The sequence below is a fragment of the Leguminivora glycinivorella genome, chromosome 6 (assembly GCF_023078275.1).
Source record: "Leguminivora glycinivorella isolate SPB_JAAS2020 chromosome 6, LegGlyc_1.1, whole genome shotgun sequence".
Lineage (NCBI taxonomy): Eukaryota > Metazoa > Arthropoda > Insecta > Lepidoptera > Tortricidae > Leguminivora > Leguminivora glycinivorella.
In genome coordinates, this window is record NC_062976.1 from 13,686,691 (window position 1) to 13,708,291 (window position 21,601).

Here is a 21,601-nt window from a genome sequence, read left to right on the forward strand (position 1 = left end):
TGAAACCAAAGATTTGCGCAATTGAAAAAAAACCTTTAATTGGGTATTAGTAGATTTGGCAAATAGTGCAACTTTGAATATTGACTGGTATCCCCAAATTATGACAGTGATGACGTCATTCAAATGATTTTGACAGTGGCAATAAGTGCGAGAGGGACACCAGCCCCAACTTTACCCTCTCATGTGGACACACTTTTTGGCCTAACTACTCAATCTAGCTTAATATATCTAAATCTATGGGAATGACAACCCGTGTGACAAGGAACCAATGACAACATGGATGAATACGTTCCGAAACTGACCGATATAATGATTTGGAGCAATGTTAACCATATTATTAAAAAAAAATGTAAAATTGTTATATGTAACTTGAGGAATTCGCCTAACTGTAACGTTACTTGAATGGTTTCTGATTTTAAAACCAAGCAGAAAAACTTGCAAAAGGCATTTTTGAATTTTTTGAATGATAAAAATGGTCCAATAAAAATTAAATCTAGGCACCCTAGACCCGGCTGTCAATGTCAAAAACAAAACAAGTTTCTTGTTTCGTTGGAAAGTTCACTTGATCCATTACCAACAAGTTCACATTCACTTTATCCTTCGATTACATTCTACTCGATCTGCAGACCGAAGAGTGCCACATCATACCGAGTAAGTTGTAATATGTCCAGTCCAAACAAACAGTCATTGAATGTACTCGCTATAAATCTTGAATCTTAAAATAGAGGGCCTTAACATTGTGCGAATACAAAAAGCAATCATATTATTATTATCAATGCTAAGGCATCTAAAGATAAACTTTTTTGTTTATCATTAGAGCACAGTTTAAAGTCCACTCTTGAAAATTGACAGATGATAGAGATGTAGTTGATAATTTTATATTTTTTTATGTTTGCAGACCTTACAATACAATGATCCGTGGAGTGCATAAAGTTGTAAGTAGTTATAAAAGTATTAAGTATTTAAAATTGTGAACATTACATGCTTATAAAAATTGTTTTAACTGAAATTTCAGTGTGGACACAATGCATTTATTTTGGAGCCATATATTAGCTCACTTCAGCTGTCTACCCACTTGACTTCTGCTAAGACTTACTCTACTGCCCAGAAGCTTCCCCGCCTACCGGTGCCAAAGCTGGACGATTCTTTGAGTAAATATTTGAAGACTGCTAAGCCACATTTGAGCAATGAGGAGTATGATGTTACTTGCAATCTTGCTAAAGACTTTGCTACCGGAGTTGGGCAGGATTTGCAGGTATTGTGCTTTATAATATGTTTATGATTAGTGGTAGTAATAGCCTTCACTCAATGCCATGCCAGTATAAATAAAGTTACAATAAAAAACAGTTTTATTTTTTTACCATATTGGATATGCGGAAAAGACCTTTTCTGTGCTGTTTATATTTGAACATATAAACTGTCAGTCTTGGTCCACCAGTTGCCTATTATTCAATGTATAATATGGTAGACGTAAAACATGATAATATTGAGGCTCAAATAAAGTGTTTATTGAAAACATTAGGCATATTCTTTTTTCAGAGTTTGCTAGAAAAAAGAGCACAACAGCACACTAATTGGCTTGAAGAGTGGTGGCTCAACACAGCATATTTGGAATACCGGGATCCTGTTGTAGTGTATTCTAGCCCTGGTCTTGTGTTTCCATTCCGGAAGTTCAACAGTCCACTTGAACAGTTACAGTATGCTGCGAAAACTTTGCTGGCTGCACTTGATTACAAATCCCTGATTGACAAGTGAGACTTATATTTATATAGACTTCATAATTTTAAGCAATTTATTGACTAAACATAAGTAGCCATGTGATGTGTACCCGCTCCACTTGTACAAGCACCACTTGCTTGATATTGTATGATGGTGATGGATAGCCTTTGATTGGTCTTGTTTTGCGACACATACTACAGCATTGCAACACCGCTGCATGTAAAACAACAACAAATCAAGTTAAATGAAAGCTTAAGTTACTCAAAAATATATGCAATGCTACTAAAATGGCATCACACTCTAACATAAAGTGTTCTTCACTCATCCATTGTAAAGATGCAACAGTGTGTGTTGTCATATAGTGACAAAATTACGTATTTATTCATCAATTTATAATAATTTACAGTGACAAAATCCCGACTGAGATGATGGGTAAAAATCCACTGGACATGCAACAGTATAAGAAAATATTTGGGACATGTAGAATCCCTGGTCTGAAGAGAGATTCATTGTCATATAATACTACCAACAAACACGTTACCATCATCCATAACAATCATGTAAGAACCCTAACATGTTCCTAGCTAAGGTCACAATCGCATTTGCTTCGTAAGCATATCGTACCTATCATTCTTCTGTAGGAGCGCGACAGAGCCAGCTAGACTGCGTTTCGAACGCCACCTAGCGTCAACGATTGTCATGATTGGCTAGGCAGACTGGTTTATTATCTTATTAATGTTACCAACCTTTAAAGAACAAATACTTATGTTTGTTCAATTTATTTAATTTTAGATCTTCCATGTTGACCTCTGGGGAGACGATGGTAAAGTTCTTAATGAAGATCAAATAGTGCAGCAGCTACAGAAAGTAATAGAAATGTCCAAAACACCGTCGCAAGATGGAATTGGTATACTTACTTCGGAAAACCGAAATGCTTGGGCTAAAGCTTATGATGTACTGATAAAAGGTAAAAATAGTTTAATAAAGTCTTTACATTTGTGTTCACTAACGAAACTGAATTTGTCAAGTAATGTCTGTCTAATCTTTAGTTTTCAGGCTGTCTAAAACAGCCTACTGAAACTGTTCTTGCGTGCGAGTCCATATATCTAGCGCAACTTCAAGTATGAATTCCCGCGCCACCGGAAACCCACTTAGGGTCCCCCCACATCTAGCGTCTCGCGAACGTCGTCGCCTCTCCAACGCCCGCGCGGCGTCGACGCCGCGCTCCCGCAGCGCCGACGCCACGTTGCGGCGCCTCTCGAACGTCGACGTCGCAGTGACGTCCGCGCGGCGTCGACGCCGCACCTACGCCGCGCCCCCGCAGCGCCTCCGCGATGCCAGCGGCGACCAACGTCCAGTCAGCGCTAGGGCTTCCAATACCGGGATCCCTGTATCTCGGGATCCCGAGATCCCGCCTTTTTTGGGGCAGATTTCAATATCGGTATTTAGTTTTGTAATACCGGAACCCCGGTATTTTTAGTAACTAACAAATTATGCCAAATAAACGTAAACTACTCATCAAAAACCTTAAACTTCTGCATCATGACGGTCGCTACACGCGTAAATCTTGCTTTTTGCTCTCGTGTCTCGATTCGACACATTCTCTGTTTAGTGTTTTTACAATATTTCTATGAAATTACAGTTTTTCCGATGATTACCTAGATAAAGATACGTGTCAAGAGCATTAATTGAGGAGTGCCCGCCGTGAACCTTTTGACACATTTGTCGCACTTGGGAATCGTAAGTGTGACAGGGAAGCAATACGTCAAACGTAGTTGACACAACACAGGCCACAGACCCTCTGTAAACAAGTCGCCTTGATGCACCTACATTATAGAAATAACTTTTCAAAAAATTGGTTAAGGCATACTAGTAGAGCGGCGAGAGGGTCTCGGGAAAAGTTGATGTGACTGGAGAGTATACTGCTGACAAGTGGTATCGTTGTGATCGGTACACTTTACTGAGTACGAAATAATGACTTGTCACTTTCTCAGACTGTGGGGGGGTTAACTATGACGTCACAAAGATCGCGGTCCCGGGTTTAATTTTTTTGCCAATTTGTCTAGAACCCCTTATCCAATTTTGAAAAATGAGGTGTCGATTGAAAGCGTATAACATGCTGATTAAGATTTATTATATGTGAAAAGTATAGTTTTGTTAGTTATTTTTTAATTAACAATAATGCAAAAAATACGTTTTTTTTACTCTCTTTTTTGATTTTTGTGACTCAAAAAGGCAATGAAAACGGCCACTTAGCTAAAAAATATGTTATATAAATCATGTAACTACATTATTAAGCTATCTGTTGCTTTTTGAATTTCTACGATCGGATAATAAATGAGCAAACTACAACCACATACCTGTAGGCGGGGAGTACCGCTTGACACGCGTTCCCATACATTCGGCGTCTACCAAATTACACCTCGCGCAAAATTCGTTTCAAGCAGATATACCTCTAATCTTATTCATCGTAACCTATCAATATTGATATCATTTGAAAGCACAATTAAAGTACTTTAAAAAACAATGTCAATCATTTTTTTAAAATCAATAATCGCCAGTCTGTGGTGGTTACAAAGGAAAAAAGTGGGTATGCAATTTGACTGGTTTCCTAGGTTTGATACCCTAGACGAGTTTAAAAGGGGAGGTTGTTGCGCGTGGATATGGCTCAGGGTTCAGCTCGTAGCCTCAGGAACGGGATCAGCAGCAAATAATGTAGACGACGCCTTTTATGATTTTATATGAGTTTAATCTCAACAAGAAGTACATTAGGTACAGAAAAACATATTAAAAAAGTAGCTTTAAAAAAAAATGGCGCGTATGCGTGCGTCTAAATGTGAGGTCAATAGCGAATGCCTGGCGTGGGGTCCGATCTCTTATCTCCTCTTCGTAGCAACACCCTGGACCAATCACAGGGCGCGTACATGACGTGATATGGGCGCTGATTGGCTCCCGATGATGCGATATGTGTACGGTAGGCTGCATAAGTTGCGCAGGTACACTCTCCCACATAAGTTGCATTGACATACTCCCGGCCTTGGAAACTGGTGGTTTACAAAACGTCTTGAATAGATGGCGCAGCGTGGCTAAGAGTCTGGCTGAAGAAGCGGACACAATTTGGAGAAAGCGCGCCTTACAGTTCCTCCTGAGGGCACCCTTACGTCGGCCACTCTCGAGACGCCGTCCTTGCCCGGATACGTTTTGGCGATGCGGCCTAAACTCCATTTAAGCGGGGGAGTGTTGTCTTCTTTTATGATGACGAGCGTGTTTTCTTTGAGGTCATCAGACTGGAACCTCCATTTCGATCGGGTTTGTAACTCCGTCACGTACTCTCGGGACCAACGACTCCAGAAATGCTGGCGAAGCTGCTCGACTCTCTGGTAACGCGTTAGCCGATGCTCAGGAACGTCGCTCAGGCTAGCGCACACAGGTGCGGTTAGCGGACGGCCAATCAAGAAATGCCCTGGACTAAGCGGTAAAAAATCGTTGGGATCCGATGACATAGGAGTAAGTGGCCTGGAATTAAGCAAGGCCTCGATTTCGATCAAGGTCGTGCTTAAATATTCGAAGGTCAAGTGTGCGTTGCCTACAACGCGTCGCAAATGGTATTTACAACTTTTAATACCTGCTTCGTACATTCCACCAAAATGACTGGCATATGGAGGATTCATGCGAAATTTAATTTTCTGAGATATGGCGTACTCTTTTATATCGCCAGATATACTTGAAAGAAATTTTTCAAAATCATTCATTAGTCCGACAAAGTTTTTTCCGTTATCGCTTATTATTTCAATAGGTTTACCTCTACGAGATATAAAACGCTTTAATGCTAATAAGTAACCATCGGACGTGAGGTCACTGACCAGTTCAATGTGAATCGCGCGCGTCACTAAACATACGAATAAACAAATATATGATTTTATCAATTTCGCGCCCCTACCTTTGCGATTCAAAATAAGCACTGGACCACCGTAGTCCACGCCGCAGTATATGAACGGATACCCTGGTTCCAAACGCTCGCGAGGCAGATTGCCCATGATAGGCGTCAACGTTTGACCTTGCATGCGCTTGCATGTGACGCAATCGTGAACAATCTTCCGAGCTAAGTTTCTAGCACCTACTGGCCACCAGGTTTCCTTTATGTTAAACAACAACAGCTGAGGCGGCGCGTGCAACAGTCGCTTGTGTTCATAACGAAATAATAACACGGCTAAATAATGTTTACACGAAATTAACATGGGGTGTTTTTTCTGATATGTAAACAGGCTAGCATTATCTAAACGGCCGCCTACTCTTAGCACATTCCTTTTGTCAAGAAATAAATTTAATTTAGTTAGGCTTGCACCGTGTTTATTAGTTAACATCTGTTCACGTAATAAGCAAGTAAACACGTCCCGGTATGACTCATACTGCGCCAGCCTGGCTAGCAACAGAACGGATTCATTCAATTCATCGATACTTAATGACCCAGTTTTTTTGTCAACTTTATTTCGCGCATTATAAATGAATCTCAAAACGTACGCCGCGGTGCGCTGTAAACGATTGAATTGAGAAAATCTATGGAAAGGAAAACATCCCTCATTCTCATTATTTTGTACACAAAAAAGTGTGACATTAGCCTTCAACTCCGGTAAATCGTCATTATTTTGATCACTTAGTGAATCAGAGTTAGGTACAAAATTAATATCGTGAAGAAAATCTGGGCCCTGTCCCCAAAATGTAGAAGACCACAGCGAATTTAATGGCCGAGATCGTGAAATCAAGTCCGCGGGGTTATCCTCACTTCTCACGTGGTGCCAGGGATGATTTTGCGTTAATTCTTGTATTTCGACCACCCTATTTTGCACAAACGTTTTAAGTAAGTTAGGTGGAGTGCGTAACCAACCTAACACGATTGTCGAATCGGACCAAAATATGACTTTATTAAACCGACTGCGAAGTGAGCTATCTATTTTTGAATAAAGTCGTGCTCCAACTAGGGCTGCACATAATTCTAATTTTGGCAAGGTCACGGGTTTGATTGGAGTAACTTTCCCCTTCGCGCATAATAACCTGACTGTGACACTGTTGTCGTTATCAATAGTGCGAACATATGCGCAAGCACCGTACGCGGATATGGAACTATCGCAAAATATATGTAACTCTAAATGCATAGGGTTGTCGCTTAATACGTAACGCGGAATACGAATTGATTTTAAATTCGAAAGATCAGCGACAAACCGTGTCCATTTTTTAGCGATGTCGCTTGGGACCGGGGTGTCCCATTCGACCTTCAAAAGCCACAATTTTTGTAAAAGCATTTTTGCGATCATAATAGTAGGACTGAGCAAGCCGAGCGGGTCATAGACTTGAGACGAAACCGATAAGATAATGCGCTTTGTTATCGGCTTTGAATTTGTTTCGATTCTAGTGTGATAAAATAATTCATCAGAGCGGTTATACCATCCTAACCCTAACGTTTTATTTTGTACGTTATCACCTAACGATAACTCTTTCGACGAGTCTATCGATTCGGAAAATTCATCAAAATCGAAATTGAAAATCCATTTACGCAATGGAAAACAACCCGACTGCAACACCTTGACGACCTTTGTGCAGATTTGTTTTAATGTATCTTTATTAGGGTTGCCACAAATAAGGTCATCAACATAAAAATCTTCATTAATTACGCGGGCTATTTCAGGGTCATCACACTCTGACCCTAACTGCTTAAGGCACCTACAGCTTAAAAACGGGGCGGAATTCGTACCGTAAGTTACAGTTTTTAATTGATATACTTGTAGGGGGTCAGACGGATTTTCTCGCCAAAGAATTAATTGCAAGTCGCGTTGCTTTTCATCGATTAATACCTGGCGGTACATTTTTTCAATGTCCGCGCACGCCACGTACTTGTTTTCCCTAAAGCGCATAAGTATGGATAACAAATCACCCTGTATCGGAGCGCCTACACATTGCAAATCATTTAGTGAAAATCCCGATGTGGAAACACAACTACAGTCAAAAACCACTCTCAGACGTGTAGTGGTGGCGTGTTCACGAAACACGCCAAAATGTGGCGTAAAGTAGTGTGGCGTCCCATACAAATCTATTGGCGCCATGTGACCCAAGTCGCAATATTCCTTGATAAAGTCACTATACATCTTTTTATAATTCGGATAACGTTCTAACCGTTTCTCTAATGCGTAAAATCTATTTTCGGCTTGTTTGCGCGAATCGCCTAAAATATCAGGTGATTTTTTAAAGGGAATGCATACACAGAACCTACCATCGTCGAGTCGTTTGGTGGTTTGCGTGAATAATTCCTCACAGATACGTTCTTCCTCACTGCGCGGTTTGTTAACCCGTTGACTTATCGGCGCGTCTTCGAGTTCCCAAAACTTACGTAACTGCTCATCTATAGAAACTTGCGGACTGTCTATAGTTTGCAAAAAATTACATACAACGTGAGTGTTATTTGTATTTTTGCGCGTATTGCAAGGATTGTGCGTACGCCCGGATACGAACCAGCCAAAATGCGAATTTTGCATGACCGCGCCGTTACCTAGGCGAATAATACCTTCTTGAACCACGTCCCAATACCTATCTGCACCTATGATTAGGTCTATCGGTTTCTTTTCATGGAAATTGGGATCCGCGAGTACGATTCCGTCCGGTATATCGAATTGTTCTTTGCGCATATTAACGTATGGCCGCGGGGGGGTTACGCGTGGTAATACCAAACACTTAACGCGCGTAGAAAAAGTGCTAGTTAAAGATTTAATGCTAATATCACAAAATCGCGTGTGCTGTGATATCGGCACCACCCCGACCCCATACAAGCTTCGAGTGGACTGTATAACGCGCGTATTTAATTTATCGCATAATGATTGAGATATAATGCACCGTTCGCTTCCATTATCGAGAAGCGCGCATGCCTTCGTAATTATACCTAAATCGTCGACTATTTCAATGAGAGCGGTTGTCAACAAAACCGGTTCATCGAAATCATCGACTGATGCCTGTGCGCATTCGACATCTGTGTTTAAAGATACATGACCGCTGTCAATGTGTGCGTGATTAGTTATGGAATAACTACTCGATTTACCTGTGGAGGTATGGGGCTCATTAGGCTTATTTTGGCTTGCCATAGACGTGCCAGGACAGCTGTTCGTATTGATAACATTAACTTCGTCGCGATGAATAATTGAGTTATGTTTTTTGTCGCATTTCCTGCACGGCCCATACCTACACAAATCAGCTGTATGACCAGTTCGCAAGCAATTTTCGCAAAGATTTTTATCACTTACTAATTGCAAACGATCTTGCATATTCAGATCCAGAAACGACTGACATGAATATAAAGGATGTTTCTCACTACACATCGGACATAATTTAAATTGTTTTTTAAATGGTGTTTTCACCTGCGGTTTTTCCGTCGCGACGTTGCAGTGCACCTTTGGAGTATAATTGCTATTTGTATACTTTTTTGAGTCTTGCGAATTGGTCTTACTGTGCGTTACGATTAAAGTTTCAAGCATGTCTGCCCTGCCTCTTAAAAATGATAATAAATCGTCGATAGTTAATTTTGACTCAATTGAATCGGCGGACAAGGAACCTTTATGTTGCTCCCACTCTCGCTCAGTGGTGGAATCTAGTTTGGAAACGATCATATAAATTAATAAAGTGTCCCACGAGTCTACAGGCTCCTTTAGGGCTTTAAGAGCGCGAATGTTTTTCAATACGTTATCTATAAGTTTCCGTAGCAACACCGGTGATTCCTTTTGCAACGTTTGCATTGAGAATAAAGCCTTTACGTGATTATGAATAAGCAAGCGGTTATTATTATACCTATTCAACAATAACTCCCATGCGATATTGTAATTGTCGGTTGAAAATTCAATTGAGTCTATAACTAATTGCGCGCTTCCAGTAAGTGACGATTTAAGATAATGAAATTTTTGAATATCTGAAATTTCTTGCGAATTGTGTACTAATGACGAAAATGTATCTCGAAAGACGATCCAGTGCTCATGTGAACCGTCAAAGCTAGGCAATGAAATTGTAGGTAATTTTACCGATTTTAATGCGTTTGAGGATTTATCGGAATCGATTTTAACCTCGTCTTTCACTAACTTTTCAGCTTGGGCCATTATACTATAATACTCGGCTTCAAACTCGTCTCGCGCGTCGAGTTGAGCGTCTAGATCGGTTTCGGGAAGAACATCTTCGATTTTAGATTGAATATTATTAAATTCCGTATATAAGCCCGTCGCGCCTTGAGTGCGTAGCCTAACTTCGGCCATTTGATTAACGGATAAACCTTTGTCGAACGTTTCTATATATTTTATAAATTTAGTGAGTCTACCTTTAACAGAACCTCTCTTTTTAATAAGATCTTTTAACACCTTATCTTCCGCCATGTCGGTAGAATGTAAGAAGCTAGGTACTTACAGTTATCCGGGTTAGGTACTTTCGCTCGCCACAGCTGCCAACGATGCAGCTACCAGCCTGGCGACCTTTGCGTGTGTAGGCAGATCACAAAGACGTTCGCGTTTAGGCACTGGAATTGAAATACGAACACGTGTATCACAACTATAATGAGACAGGGCCGCTAATCTTGATTGATTCGCCTCACCAGAGCACTGTGTAGCTGCCGATGGCTATCTTGCCGATTGCGTTACTCTGGCCAAGTATCCTGGAGTAGGTATGCCACGTCGCTGGTTGCATCCGAGGTCGAAGGTCCAAAATATGTTGCGCGTGGATATGGCTCAGGGTTCAGCTCGTAGCCTCAGGAACGGGATCAGCAGCAAATAATGTAGACGACGCCTTTTATGATTTTATATGAGTTTAATCTCAACAAGAAGTACATTAGGTACAGAAAAACATATTAAAAAAGTAGCTTTAAAAAAAAATGGCGCGTATGCGTGCGTCTAAATGTGAGGTCAATAGCGAATGCCTGGCGTGGGGTCCGATCTCTTATCTCCTCTTCGTAGCAACACCCTGGACCAATCACAGGGCGCGTACATGACGTGATATGGGCGCTGATTGGCTCCCGATGATGCGATATGTGTACGGTAGGCTGCATAAGTTGCGCAGGTACACTCTCCCACATAAGTTGCATTGACAGAGGTAAAGGTGACATATGGGTTTTTCTCTGGCCTAAAAGCTACACAGAGGGTCAGGGGAGAAAAAACTAGGGTTTAAGTTTAGTTTTAAGTTATTTTTTCCTTTATTTGTTGATTTTATTGTGTTAATTTTTTTTGTAATTTTATCAAGGATACACGTTGGTTTCTTTTGCTAAAAGTTGCCTTTTTTATGAGAAATGTTATGAATTTTATGGCTTTTTCCGATAGAGACTAAAATTAACTTTCAAATAAGGCCACATAGTCATACTTTTACTTATATAATATTAAGGGTATGACTATGTATCAGTAGGCCACATAGTCATACTTTTACTTATATAATATTAAGGGTATGACTATGTATCAGTATGACTATGTGGCCTTATTTGAAAGTTAATTTTAGTCTCTATCGGAAAATGCCATGAAATTCATAACATTTCTCATAAAAAAGGGAATTTTCAGCAAAAGAAACCAATGTGTATCCTTGATAAAATTACAAAAAAATTAAACACAATAAAATCAACAAATAAAAGAAAAAATAACTTAAAACTAAACTTAAACCCTAGTTTTTTTCTCCCCTGACCCTCTGTATAGCTTTTAGGCCAGAGAACAACCCATATATGTCACCTTTACCTCCCCTTTTAAACTCGTCTAGGGTATCAAACCTAGGAAACCAGTCAAATTGCATACCCACTTTTTTCCTTTGTAACCACCACAGACTGGCGATTATTGATTTTATGAAAATGATTGACATTGTTTCTTAAAGTACTTTAATTGTACTTTCAAATGATACCAATATTGATAGGTTACGATGAATAAGATTAGAGGTATATCTGCTTGAAACGAATTTTGCGCGAGGTGTAATTTGGTAGACGCCGAATGTATGGGAACGCGTGTCAAGCGGTACTCTCCGCCTACAGGTATGTGGTTGTAGTTTGCTTATTTATTATCCGATCGTAGAAATTTAAAAAGCAACAGATAGCTTAATAATGTAGTTAAATGATTTATATAACATATTTTTTAGCTAAGTGGCCGTTTTCATTGCCTTTTTGAGTCACAAAAATCAAAAAAGAGAGTAAAAAAAAAGTATTTTTTGCATTATTATTAATTAAAAAATAACTAACAAAACTATACTCTTCACATATAATAAATCTTAATCAGCATGTTATACGCTTTCAATCGACACCTCATTTTTCAAAATTGGATAAGGGGTTCTAGACAAATTGGCAAAAAATTGAAACCCGGGACCGCGATCTTTGTGACGTCATAGTTAACCCCCCCACAGTCTGAGAAAGTGACAAGTCATTATTTCGTACTCAGTAAAGTCTACCGATCACAACGATACCACTTGTCAGCAGTATACTCTCCAGTCACATCAACTTCAAATCTAGACGACTTTTTTCAATTCCGCCGCCTTACTATACGAACTAACGTATTAGCTACTTTTGGTTTACTGCCACTGAACGTCGAGGAGGCGCGGCGCTAACGCGGCGTCGACGCCGCGCGGACGTCACTGCGACGTCGACGTTCGAGAGGCGCCGCAACGTCGCGTCGGCGCTGCGGGAGTGCGGCGTCGACGCCGCGCGGGCGTTGGAGAGGCGTCGACGTTCGCGAGACGCTAGATGTGGGACCCTTAGACCTACTGTTTTTGTATTGAGTCTTTTTTGCAGAAATGAACACTGTGTCATGTTTCAGACAATCAAAACAAAGAATCGCTGAAGGACGTGCAGTCAAGTCTGGTGGTACTTTGTTTGGACAAGCCTGTGGGCCTGTGGAAGGCAGCCGACAAGAATGGCCGTCAAAACATTGCCGGCGCGCAGACCATTCATGGTGGAGGCGCGGGGCTCAACGGTGGAAATCGGTGGTTCGACAAGACTGTACAGGTACATTATGAATATATTTTGCATTAATTACTTAACCATTCGTCTCTGGCGAGATCTGAATCTTTTTTCGCGTTTTGCTGTCTTTCATTGTCATCGCGATATTTTATTGTTTTAACTTCAAGTTTACTAATTCATTTTACATTTTTGATAAGCCACAGAAAAAAGTTAAATAGTGGACAATATGTACGAACACTGGCCGTCCAGTGTGCAATGCTCACTCATACAAACCTTTATTTGATTTGATCATATAATGTTTCAGTTTATAGTTGGCGCTGATGGAGTGACAGGGCTGACTTACGAGCACTCGCCAGCCGAGGGCCAACCCATTGCCGTGCTTACAGACTTCCTTATCAATTTCATGTAAGATCCTCAATCATTACATAAAACACAAGTACCATCAATCACCATATCAGATTATCATATAAGATTAAAGAGATTTATTACTGTACAAAGGTCACCACCAGGGATATTCATTATGACTGACCATTCACTGCAATTATCCAGGCCTTCATCTTATCTATTTTTTAGACTTTATTCTGATGCAGCCTCCATATCTCAGTCACCACCATACTGTATCAGTCCTCTACATGATATAATTATCTTCAATCTTCAGGACCCATCTTATATCTATTGCCTTGCGAGTATCATCACTTGATTCACTTACTCTTAGATTTTTTAACAAAAGATTCGATGCATAAACACTTCAAAGGCAAGATATATTTTTGAAAGTAATATTATTGATTAAACTTTGTTACAGAGACCAGAATAAAGCTGCAGGCAGACCTGCGTCATCGAGTCCAAAATCACCGCAACTGCTGAAGTTTAATGTGAACTCTGAGGTGTCGAGCATGATCAATACAGCAAAGAGCAGTTTAGACAAGTAAGTGTGATTTCATATTGTTACATAATTCACATTTTAAGTGGGGGGATTATGTTATTGGCCTTCAATTCTATATAACATTTCTAGTGTCATTGCGATACGAAAGCTTGACATGAGTTCCAAATAACCTATTCTCACATGTATCACATATCGTTTTACAGGACAGTACATATGACCCTAAGTACTACGTTCCGACAAAATAGCACCATGTATACTGTACATTTTATTTTTCAGTTAACTAATGGATAACCCATCATTCATCTCCATTTATCAATTTTTAATACAAAGTGTAATTTGTTTACAGATTAGTGAATAATCTCGAACTGAACTGCTTTACATATGAAAAGTATGGCAAGAACTTCATCAAGTCGCAAAAGCTAAGTCCAGACAGCTACCTTCAAATGGCTATGCAGTACGCATTTTACAGGTATGTTCGACCCATCTACACGTATAATATTGTACCTTATTTAAGAGTAATAAGGTTTACATCTTATAACTGTTATTATTCTCTTTATTCATTTTAATTCTTAGGCTAGGTTTTTTATAATCCATATCCATACTCCATACTAATATTATAAATGCGAAAGTAACTCTGTCTGTCTGTCTGTTACGCTTTCCCGCTTAAACCACGCAACCGATTTTGATGAAATTTGGAACAGACAATCTTTAGACCCTGAGACAGAACATAGGCTACTTTTTATTTCGAAAAAAAAAGGGATGAAGGGGTTGAAAAAGAGGTTGAAAGTTTGTATGGGATTTCTTAATTTTAAAAGATAAAACCATGAAACTTTATATTTTAGCACTTGATAAGAAATCATTGAACATCTTGATAACGGATAGGGTTAGGGATAGGGATAGGGATATTAGGGATAGGGATTGGGATAGGGATAGGGATAGGGATAGCGATAGCGATATTATACGGATACGGATAATATGGGTATCGTTAGAGGGATACGGATAATCGGTCGGCGGTTTCTTACAATCAATGTGCTCTAAGACGATCGTTGTTTGCTTGCTTGAAGATTACGTTTGCGATAAGTATAAGCAAAATGTAAAATTTTTTAAGGGATAATAGAAAAAAGTACTTTTTACCCACCGATCATAGTGTCGAAATACGGGCTATGTGGGATGTTTATAAAGGTTTCCCCAGCGTATATAGAATTACCTACGCTGTGGTCGATGTGTAATATTTCTACAATCATTGCAAGCAAAAGTATTATGTGCAATCGAAATAATCGCAGATAAATATACCTACAGAGAAACCTAAGGATCCAAATGAAAATCTTAATGAATACTTTTATTACGCGGGCGAAGCCGCGGGTAAAAGCTAGTATCATTATAAAAGTAAAATACAAAACCACATACATAACAATACAAAATATATAAACACATTATAAAAAACCTAACCTAGGGTGCCGCCAGCAGCGAGGCAGGGCCCAAGCTGCCGGTGGTTAGGGCTGCAGAGAGAGGAACCGTCGGACTATCCGCGCCGTGTCCAAGATCACCGCCTTCTGCATCTGGCCCTTGATCCAGCCACCTAGCGAGAGTCTCTTAAGATTAAGATGTTGGTCGAGACTCTTCGCTATTAGACCGTTCGCTGAAACGACTATCGGAACAATGATCGTTGAATCAACATCCCACATGGCGGTTATCTCGTGAGCCAAGTCTAGGTACTTACTGGACTTGTCCTTCGCTTTCACGAGATTCTCATCATGGGGGATGGTGATGTCAACGAGCATGGCCCGGCGTTGCAGTCGATCTATTATCACAATGTCAGGCTTATTCGCTACAATATTATAACTGTTTATTATTATTATTTATTAATTCATTAACAATATTACAATTGTATTTGAATGTTACTTAAATCTAGTCCTTAAATCTAAAAAAGTAAATAAATTAATCTAACATACAGAACAATATCAAACGTATTTATTTAATTAAATTAAATTAGCTACATTGGCAAATTACTAAAGTAGGTCGTAAACTCCTCGATAGAATAGATAGATAGTTTATATACTGTGCGGCGGAACAATTGCTCTTTCATTTATCTTGATATTAAATTAGTATGTACAGTCAACCAATCTGAATCCTAGGCCACTGTGCAACCCTTTCACAGTAGTCAAAGTGACTGCAAATAAAGCACGGTGTCAATACGACAGGGTTCGAGAGTGGCCTAGGATTCTAATTGGTTGACTGTACTTCTACTTATAACCTAGATAGGCATGGAGAACAATAGCTAACATGCAGACTAAATAATCATTGGCTGGCGTAGACGCAGTGCTACAGTTGTTGGGAGCTTAATCTTGGGCTGTATTATGACACACACATGAAGTTTATTGACGCGTCCGGTCAGCTGCCGGCACCACCGACAGGTTCAGTGTCGCGGTGGGCTTGCATCAGGGATCGGCTCTAAGCCCGTACCTCTTCCTGCTTATTATGGACGCCTTGTCGTCGGACATACAGGAGGAGGTACCCTGGTGTATGCTTTTCGCCGATGACATTGTGCTTGTCGGTGAAGACGGACACGAGGTACAGAGCAGACTCGAGACATGGCGGCAAAGGCTGGAGAATGTTGGCTTGAAGATCAGCAGATCTAAAACAGAACATATGTTCTGTGATTTCGGCGGTCTCTCTAGTTTTGCTGCCATAGAACTCGATGGCACTTTATTGCCGGTCTGCTCCGACTTCAAGTACCTTGGCTCGCTCGTACAGTGCGATGGCGATATCGATCGGGACGTGAAAAACCGGATTAGCACAGGGTGGATGAAATGGCGACAGGTTACGGGAACTATTTGCGACGCCCGGATGCCTCTTCGATTGAAGGGTAAAATTTATAAATCCATCATCAGACCTGTCGTCATGTATGGATCAGAGTGCTGGGCCCTAAAGGTGATGGATGAAAAGAGATTGCATGTAACAGAGATGAGAATGTTAAGATGGATGTGTGGCGTGACAAGGATGGATAAGATAAAAAATGAGTATATAAGAGGAAGCCTGAAAGTTGCACCGATAGTAGAAAAAGTAAGAGCTAATCGTCTGGCATGGTATGGGCATGTGATGCGAAGGGATGAAAGTCATGTGACGAGAAAGGCATTGCGAATGAGTGTGGAAGGAAGTAACGGGAGAGGAAAACCGAGGAAAAGGTGGATGGATTGCGTGAGAGATGATATGAAGCGAAAGCAAGTGAATGATGAAATGACGGATGATAGGGAGGTATGGAAGCGGAAGACATGCTGCGCCGACCCCAAATGAATGGGATAAGGGCAGGCGAATGATGATGACATGAAGTTTATTGAGTAGGATGAATATTAAACATCAACTACATAACAAGTATAATTTGACAGGTTGCACAAAACTCCCGGCGCTCACTACGAGTCCGCAGCCACGCGAATGTTCGCCGGCGGCCGCACCGAGACTATTCGATCTTGCTCATTGGAGTCCATCGAGTTTGCCAGGGCCATGCTGGACTCCAAGCGCTCGCCCAAGGACAAGAAGGCTGCGATGCAGAGCGCTATCAACGCGCACAAGACTTATACAGTTATGGTAAGTTTGCGCGAAATTTTGCTATGTGATGAGCAGTTGAGCACCCGAAACCAGCACGCTCCTACTCTCTCTGATTTGCCCGGCAATACAATAGGAATGGTATCGGAATTTGCACATCTAACAAATTTTGCTTGTCTGAATTTCAAATGTTATGTCACTTTGATCTATCCCACTTTCACGGGTCTTTGTAAAACATGCTATATGTATTGAATCAACATCATTAAACTTATATACTGTATTCTTTGTTCTAGGCACTTCAAGGTCTCGGCGTCGATCGTCACCTTCTCGGGTTAAAGTTGATCGCACAGGAGAACGGCATCGATATTCACAAGCTATACTCCGATCCGGGGTACACGAGAAGTGCCCATATGAGGCTGTCTACCAGTCAGGTAATTTATCAGTTTTATAAATAAAATAATTTGCGTTTCCTTATTACTTTTTTGTGACTTTATGCGAAATATCAGCAAAAAGTACCTACCTAAATAAATTTCCTCAAGATGTGTGTTATACACATGTCTAATTATGATTTATAACGTAATTTATTTCTTAACCACCAGGTGGCTTGTAAATGTGACGGGTTCATGTGCTACGGGCCCCTAGTGAGCAACGGCTACGCGACGTGCTACAACCCTCGCGACAACGACGTCAACTTCGCCACCTCGGCCTTCAACGACAACCCGGAGACTAGTTGCGACAAGTATAGAGGCGCCTTGGAAGAATCACTCAAGGATATGCACGATGTACTGCTGCTTAGCACACAGTCTAAACTGTAAAGATTTAAATCAGGAGTTCTTTTAAAATATCGGGGTCGCAATTTATAAAGTAATGATGATTTTATAAGTCTATTGTGGCGACTTTGGTTCAATCTATTGGTCACGCGTGGGACAATAAAATACGCCAACGGATACACTCGGCTACAGAGTAGCAACCGTCATGTACTCCAAAATGTTTTACAATGGCGTGAACGACGCATTGTACAGGAAAAAGGAGGATGTTTTAAAGGTTAACATTAAAAACGGTTGAGGCTTGGTGCAGATGGACGGAATTTTCAGTTAGTTTCCGTATGGTATGACAAGTGCAAGCGTGATACCACTTGATATGTATAGCTACGTCCCGATCACACCTGTAATTCCGTGCATTAGCACCCAGCCTTTACAATTTGAGCATTCTAAAGTGAGGTCTAGATTGTACTTGGAATAACGCACAAGTTTGGACCCTACATGACAAACGTTCTATATGTATATATAATACCTACTGTGATCTTTCTCCTTAGGAATCAAGTTGTAATTTTGATACTATGTATTTTATTTTCCTGTTTCTATAATTCATAAACATTTTAAAACTATGTTATGGAATTTTACGCAACTGCTAATTTTAAGTAAAATGGAATACCTACATAATCATTACTGCCATCATTGGCCATTGCCTACTCTTCACGACTGGGTCCAGGGTGTTGTATTACAATTAAGTATTAACCAATTGTTATTATCTTGTAATCTATATTTCTTTATGTTAATCTCTTACATTTTTTAAATATATAATTTTTTTTAACTTTTTTTTTGTTTCATTGCTTCAGATCAATATATAATTTCGTGTTGTGTTCCGATTTTCTTATCGATTTTCTTTTAGTTACATTTTAGGCTAGCTAAATTGGTGGTGGTAATTGGTTGGTTGGTGGCGGGACAAGGTCTCCGCCGAGATGCTGAAGGCTGGACAGGGCATTGTAGCGAGTCAGTTGTATCGCCTTTTCAATTTGTGCTTCAGTACCGGCCGGGTACCTAAGGACTGGTGCAAGGCCGTCATCGTTCCTCTTTACAAGGGAAAAGGCTCACGACTGGACTGCAAAAACTACAGGGGCATTAGCTTACTCAGCATCGTCGGAAAACTGTATGCGAAAGTGTTGATTGAGAGAGTAGTGAGAGTAACCGACGAGAAAGTATGGGATGCACAGGCGGGATTTAGAAAGGGTATGGGATGTTCGGATCAAGTCTTTTCCTTACGATGCATAGCCGAAAAGTTTTTGGCCAAAGGTCAAAAGGTCTATTGCGCTTTCGTGGACTTGGAAAAGGCGTATGATAGAGTGATGAGGAATGAATTGTGGTCGGTAGTGTCCATGTATGGAGTAGGCAGTCAACTCGTTCAAGCACTGAAATCTCTTTATGAGGATTCCAGTGCTTGCGTGAGAATAAACGGGTCATACACTGAGTGGTTTAGCATCGAAAAGGGTGTTAGACAGGGATGTGTAGCGTCGCCGTGGCTGTTTAATTTATTCATGGATAGTTGTTTGCAAGATCTGAAAGATTATGATTGTGGGTTGAGAATGGAAGGGTTACTGGTCAAATGTCTCCTATATGCCGATGACCTAGTATTACTTGCGTCGTCGGCCGAGGAGTTACAACTGATGGTAACAAGAGTGCATGCATCCTTCGAGAGAAAAGGAATGAGAATGAATGTCAGTAAGACGAAAGTAATGGTATTTGAAAGAGATGAGATTATGACAGATTGCGAAATTGAGATCGATAATGAAAGTTTGGAACAAGTGAAAGAGTTTGTGTATTTGGGAACGTTGTTTACAAGGGACGGTAAACATGGAAAAGATATTGAAAGGAGAGTGAATGCTGGGAATAGAGTGAATGGAGCACTAAACGCTTTTATGGGCAGCCAGAAAGTGTCGCAAAAAGCACGTCTGGCGGTGCATAGAGGAGTTTTGGTGCCTACACTTATGTATGGTAGTGAAAGTTGGGTGTGGGAGAAAAGACTTCAAAGTCAAGTGAATGCCGTAGAAATGAGAGCGTTAAGAAGCATGGCTGGTGTAAAGTTGAGTGATAGGATCAGAAATAGCGTGATAAGAGAGAAGTGTGGAGTGGATGTAGATGTGGTGACAAAGATTGAGATGGGTATGTTAAGGTGGTTTGGGCATGTAGAGAGGATGGATGAGAGGAGATTAACGAAGAAAGTATATGAAAAAGGAGTGGAAGGGTCAGTTGGTAGTGGAAGACCTAGGCGAACTTTTCTTGATCAAATCGGGGAAATATTGCAAAGAGGCCAGGTCAGAAGTACTCGAAACCGACGAGCGTGTATGAGAAATGTTATGAAAGTGTGTGAAGCGAAAGTGGTTTGTCAGGATCGTAGTAAATGGAAATCCGTGATCTCTGCCTACCCCTCTGGGAAACAGGCGTGATTGTATGTATGTATGTATGTATGTATGTAAATTGGTTCCATTTCTACATTAAAAACAAGGCTGTAATTTCCGGGTCCAAAGAGCATTGAATCCACATTGAATTACTATATCACTAGTAGATCAATCAGGCCACGGACTGGCCTTCAGTACGCCCGCCTATTACAACTTTATGATGTGAGGTTTATGACACCTTATAGTTGTTTCGGAACGTTCCTTTTATTACAGTTCGCGTTCGCTGTGACAGGTGACAGATGACACTTGGGTAAATAAAATAAGTGGTGTTTGTTACTGTGTTTATTTAAAATATTGGAAATCAGAAGACAATTTCCACAAGAGTGCACTTTCAAGTCTACTACTAACAGTAAGTTATTGCTTTTTGGCTAAAGCACGGATTAGCTACTATAATATCTCACAAATTGGGTATAGACCTCAATCAGTTTCAGATAATGCACATTTGATTTTCTTGTTTTTAAATTTGAAAATTGTGTTTCAGATATAATAATGACTGTTAACAACACGATTGCACATCAACGGCTCATTCTCAGCGGAGATCGAGAAAGGTAAATCGACAAAACTTTAATAACTGACCAAACATGTAGGTAGAGTTTGTATGAAGAGGTTACAATAAACTATGTTCGTTTCAGATTCAAAGAGCTGTTAAGACGAAGATTAATTGAATGTGGTTGGCGGGATCAAGTGAGGATGCTGTGTCGAGACATGGTTAAGGATAATGAGGGTAGCAATGTAACATTTGACATGTTGGTCAACAGGGTTACACCACGAGCTAGAGCACTAGTGCCAGACACAGTGAAAAAGGAACTACTTCAGAAGATTAAGACACACCTACTCACACAAAAGGACCAATAAATAATTAATAAGAATAAATGAACCTTGATTTCTTGCACTGATTGTAACCAAGAATAGTTTGGATAAAGAAAATTATGGTCAAAACCAAAACAAGTTTTGAATTTGAAACAGAAGGTCAAGTTATACTTGCTGATATAAAATGCCATGTGAAGGATCTCCTTCACATCCCATCGCCCTAAGGCCCTGCCCTGCCATCTGGCAGGGCACCCTTAACACATTTCTTGACTGGATGGATGCAGTGCATTGGTATGACGGAAGAAGAATGGAAGTACAGTATATTCAAATTTGAAATTATACTAATCAGCTATAAAATAAACGCATTAGATAATCAAGGTTCCATATAGATCAAATTGTATTGACACATTGAAGTATTTCAGTGCACCTCCATATTTATAAGAAAACCAAATAAAACACTTTTTACAACCAA

The 21,601-nt window shown here is 40.3% G+C and overlaps 2 protein-coding genes across 2 annotated transcripts; both read left to right on the plus strand.

Moving 5' to 3' along the window:
• Nucleotides 1–504: 504 nt before the first annotated feature.
• Nucleotides 505–18,674, plus strand: LOC125227036 (carnitine O-acetyltransferase-like). Its single transcript, XM_048131228.1, has 13 exons — nt 505–651; nt 899–935; nt 1,016–1,255; nt 1,540–1,751; nt 2,126–2,279; nt 2,512–2,686; nt 12,516–12,703; nt 12,963–13,063; nt 13,461–13,583; nt 13,888–14,010; nt 16,928–17,126; nt 17,378–17,515; nt 17,684–18,674. The coding sequence occupies exons 2-13, from the start codon at nt 912–914 to the stop codon at nt 17,897–17,899; spliced, it is 1,893 nt and encodes a 630-aa protein (XP_047987185.1). The 5' UTR covers nt 505–651; nt 899–911; the 3' UTR covers nt 17,900–18,674.
• A 1,866-nt stretch (nt 18,675–20,540) lies between these two features.
• On the plus strand, nt 20,541–21,601 carry LOC125226874 (enhancer of yellow 2 transcription factor-like). Its single transcript, XM_048131032.1, has 3 exons — nt 20,541–20,668; nt 20,801–20,867; nt 20,952–21,601. Exons 2-3 carry the CDS (start codon nt 20,809–20,811, stop codon nt 21,172–21,174), a joined length of 282 nt encoding a protein of 93 aa, XP_047986989.1. The 5' UTR covers nt 20,541–20,668; nt 20,801–20,808; the 3' UTR covers nt 21,175–21,601.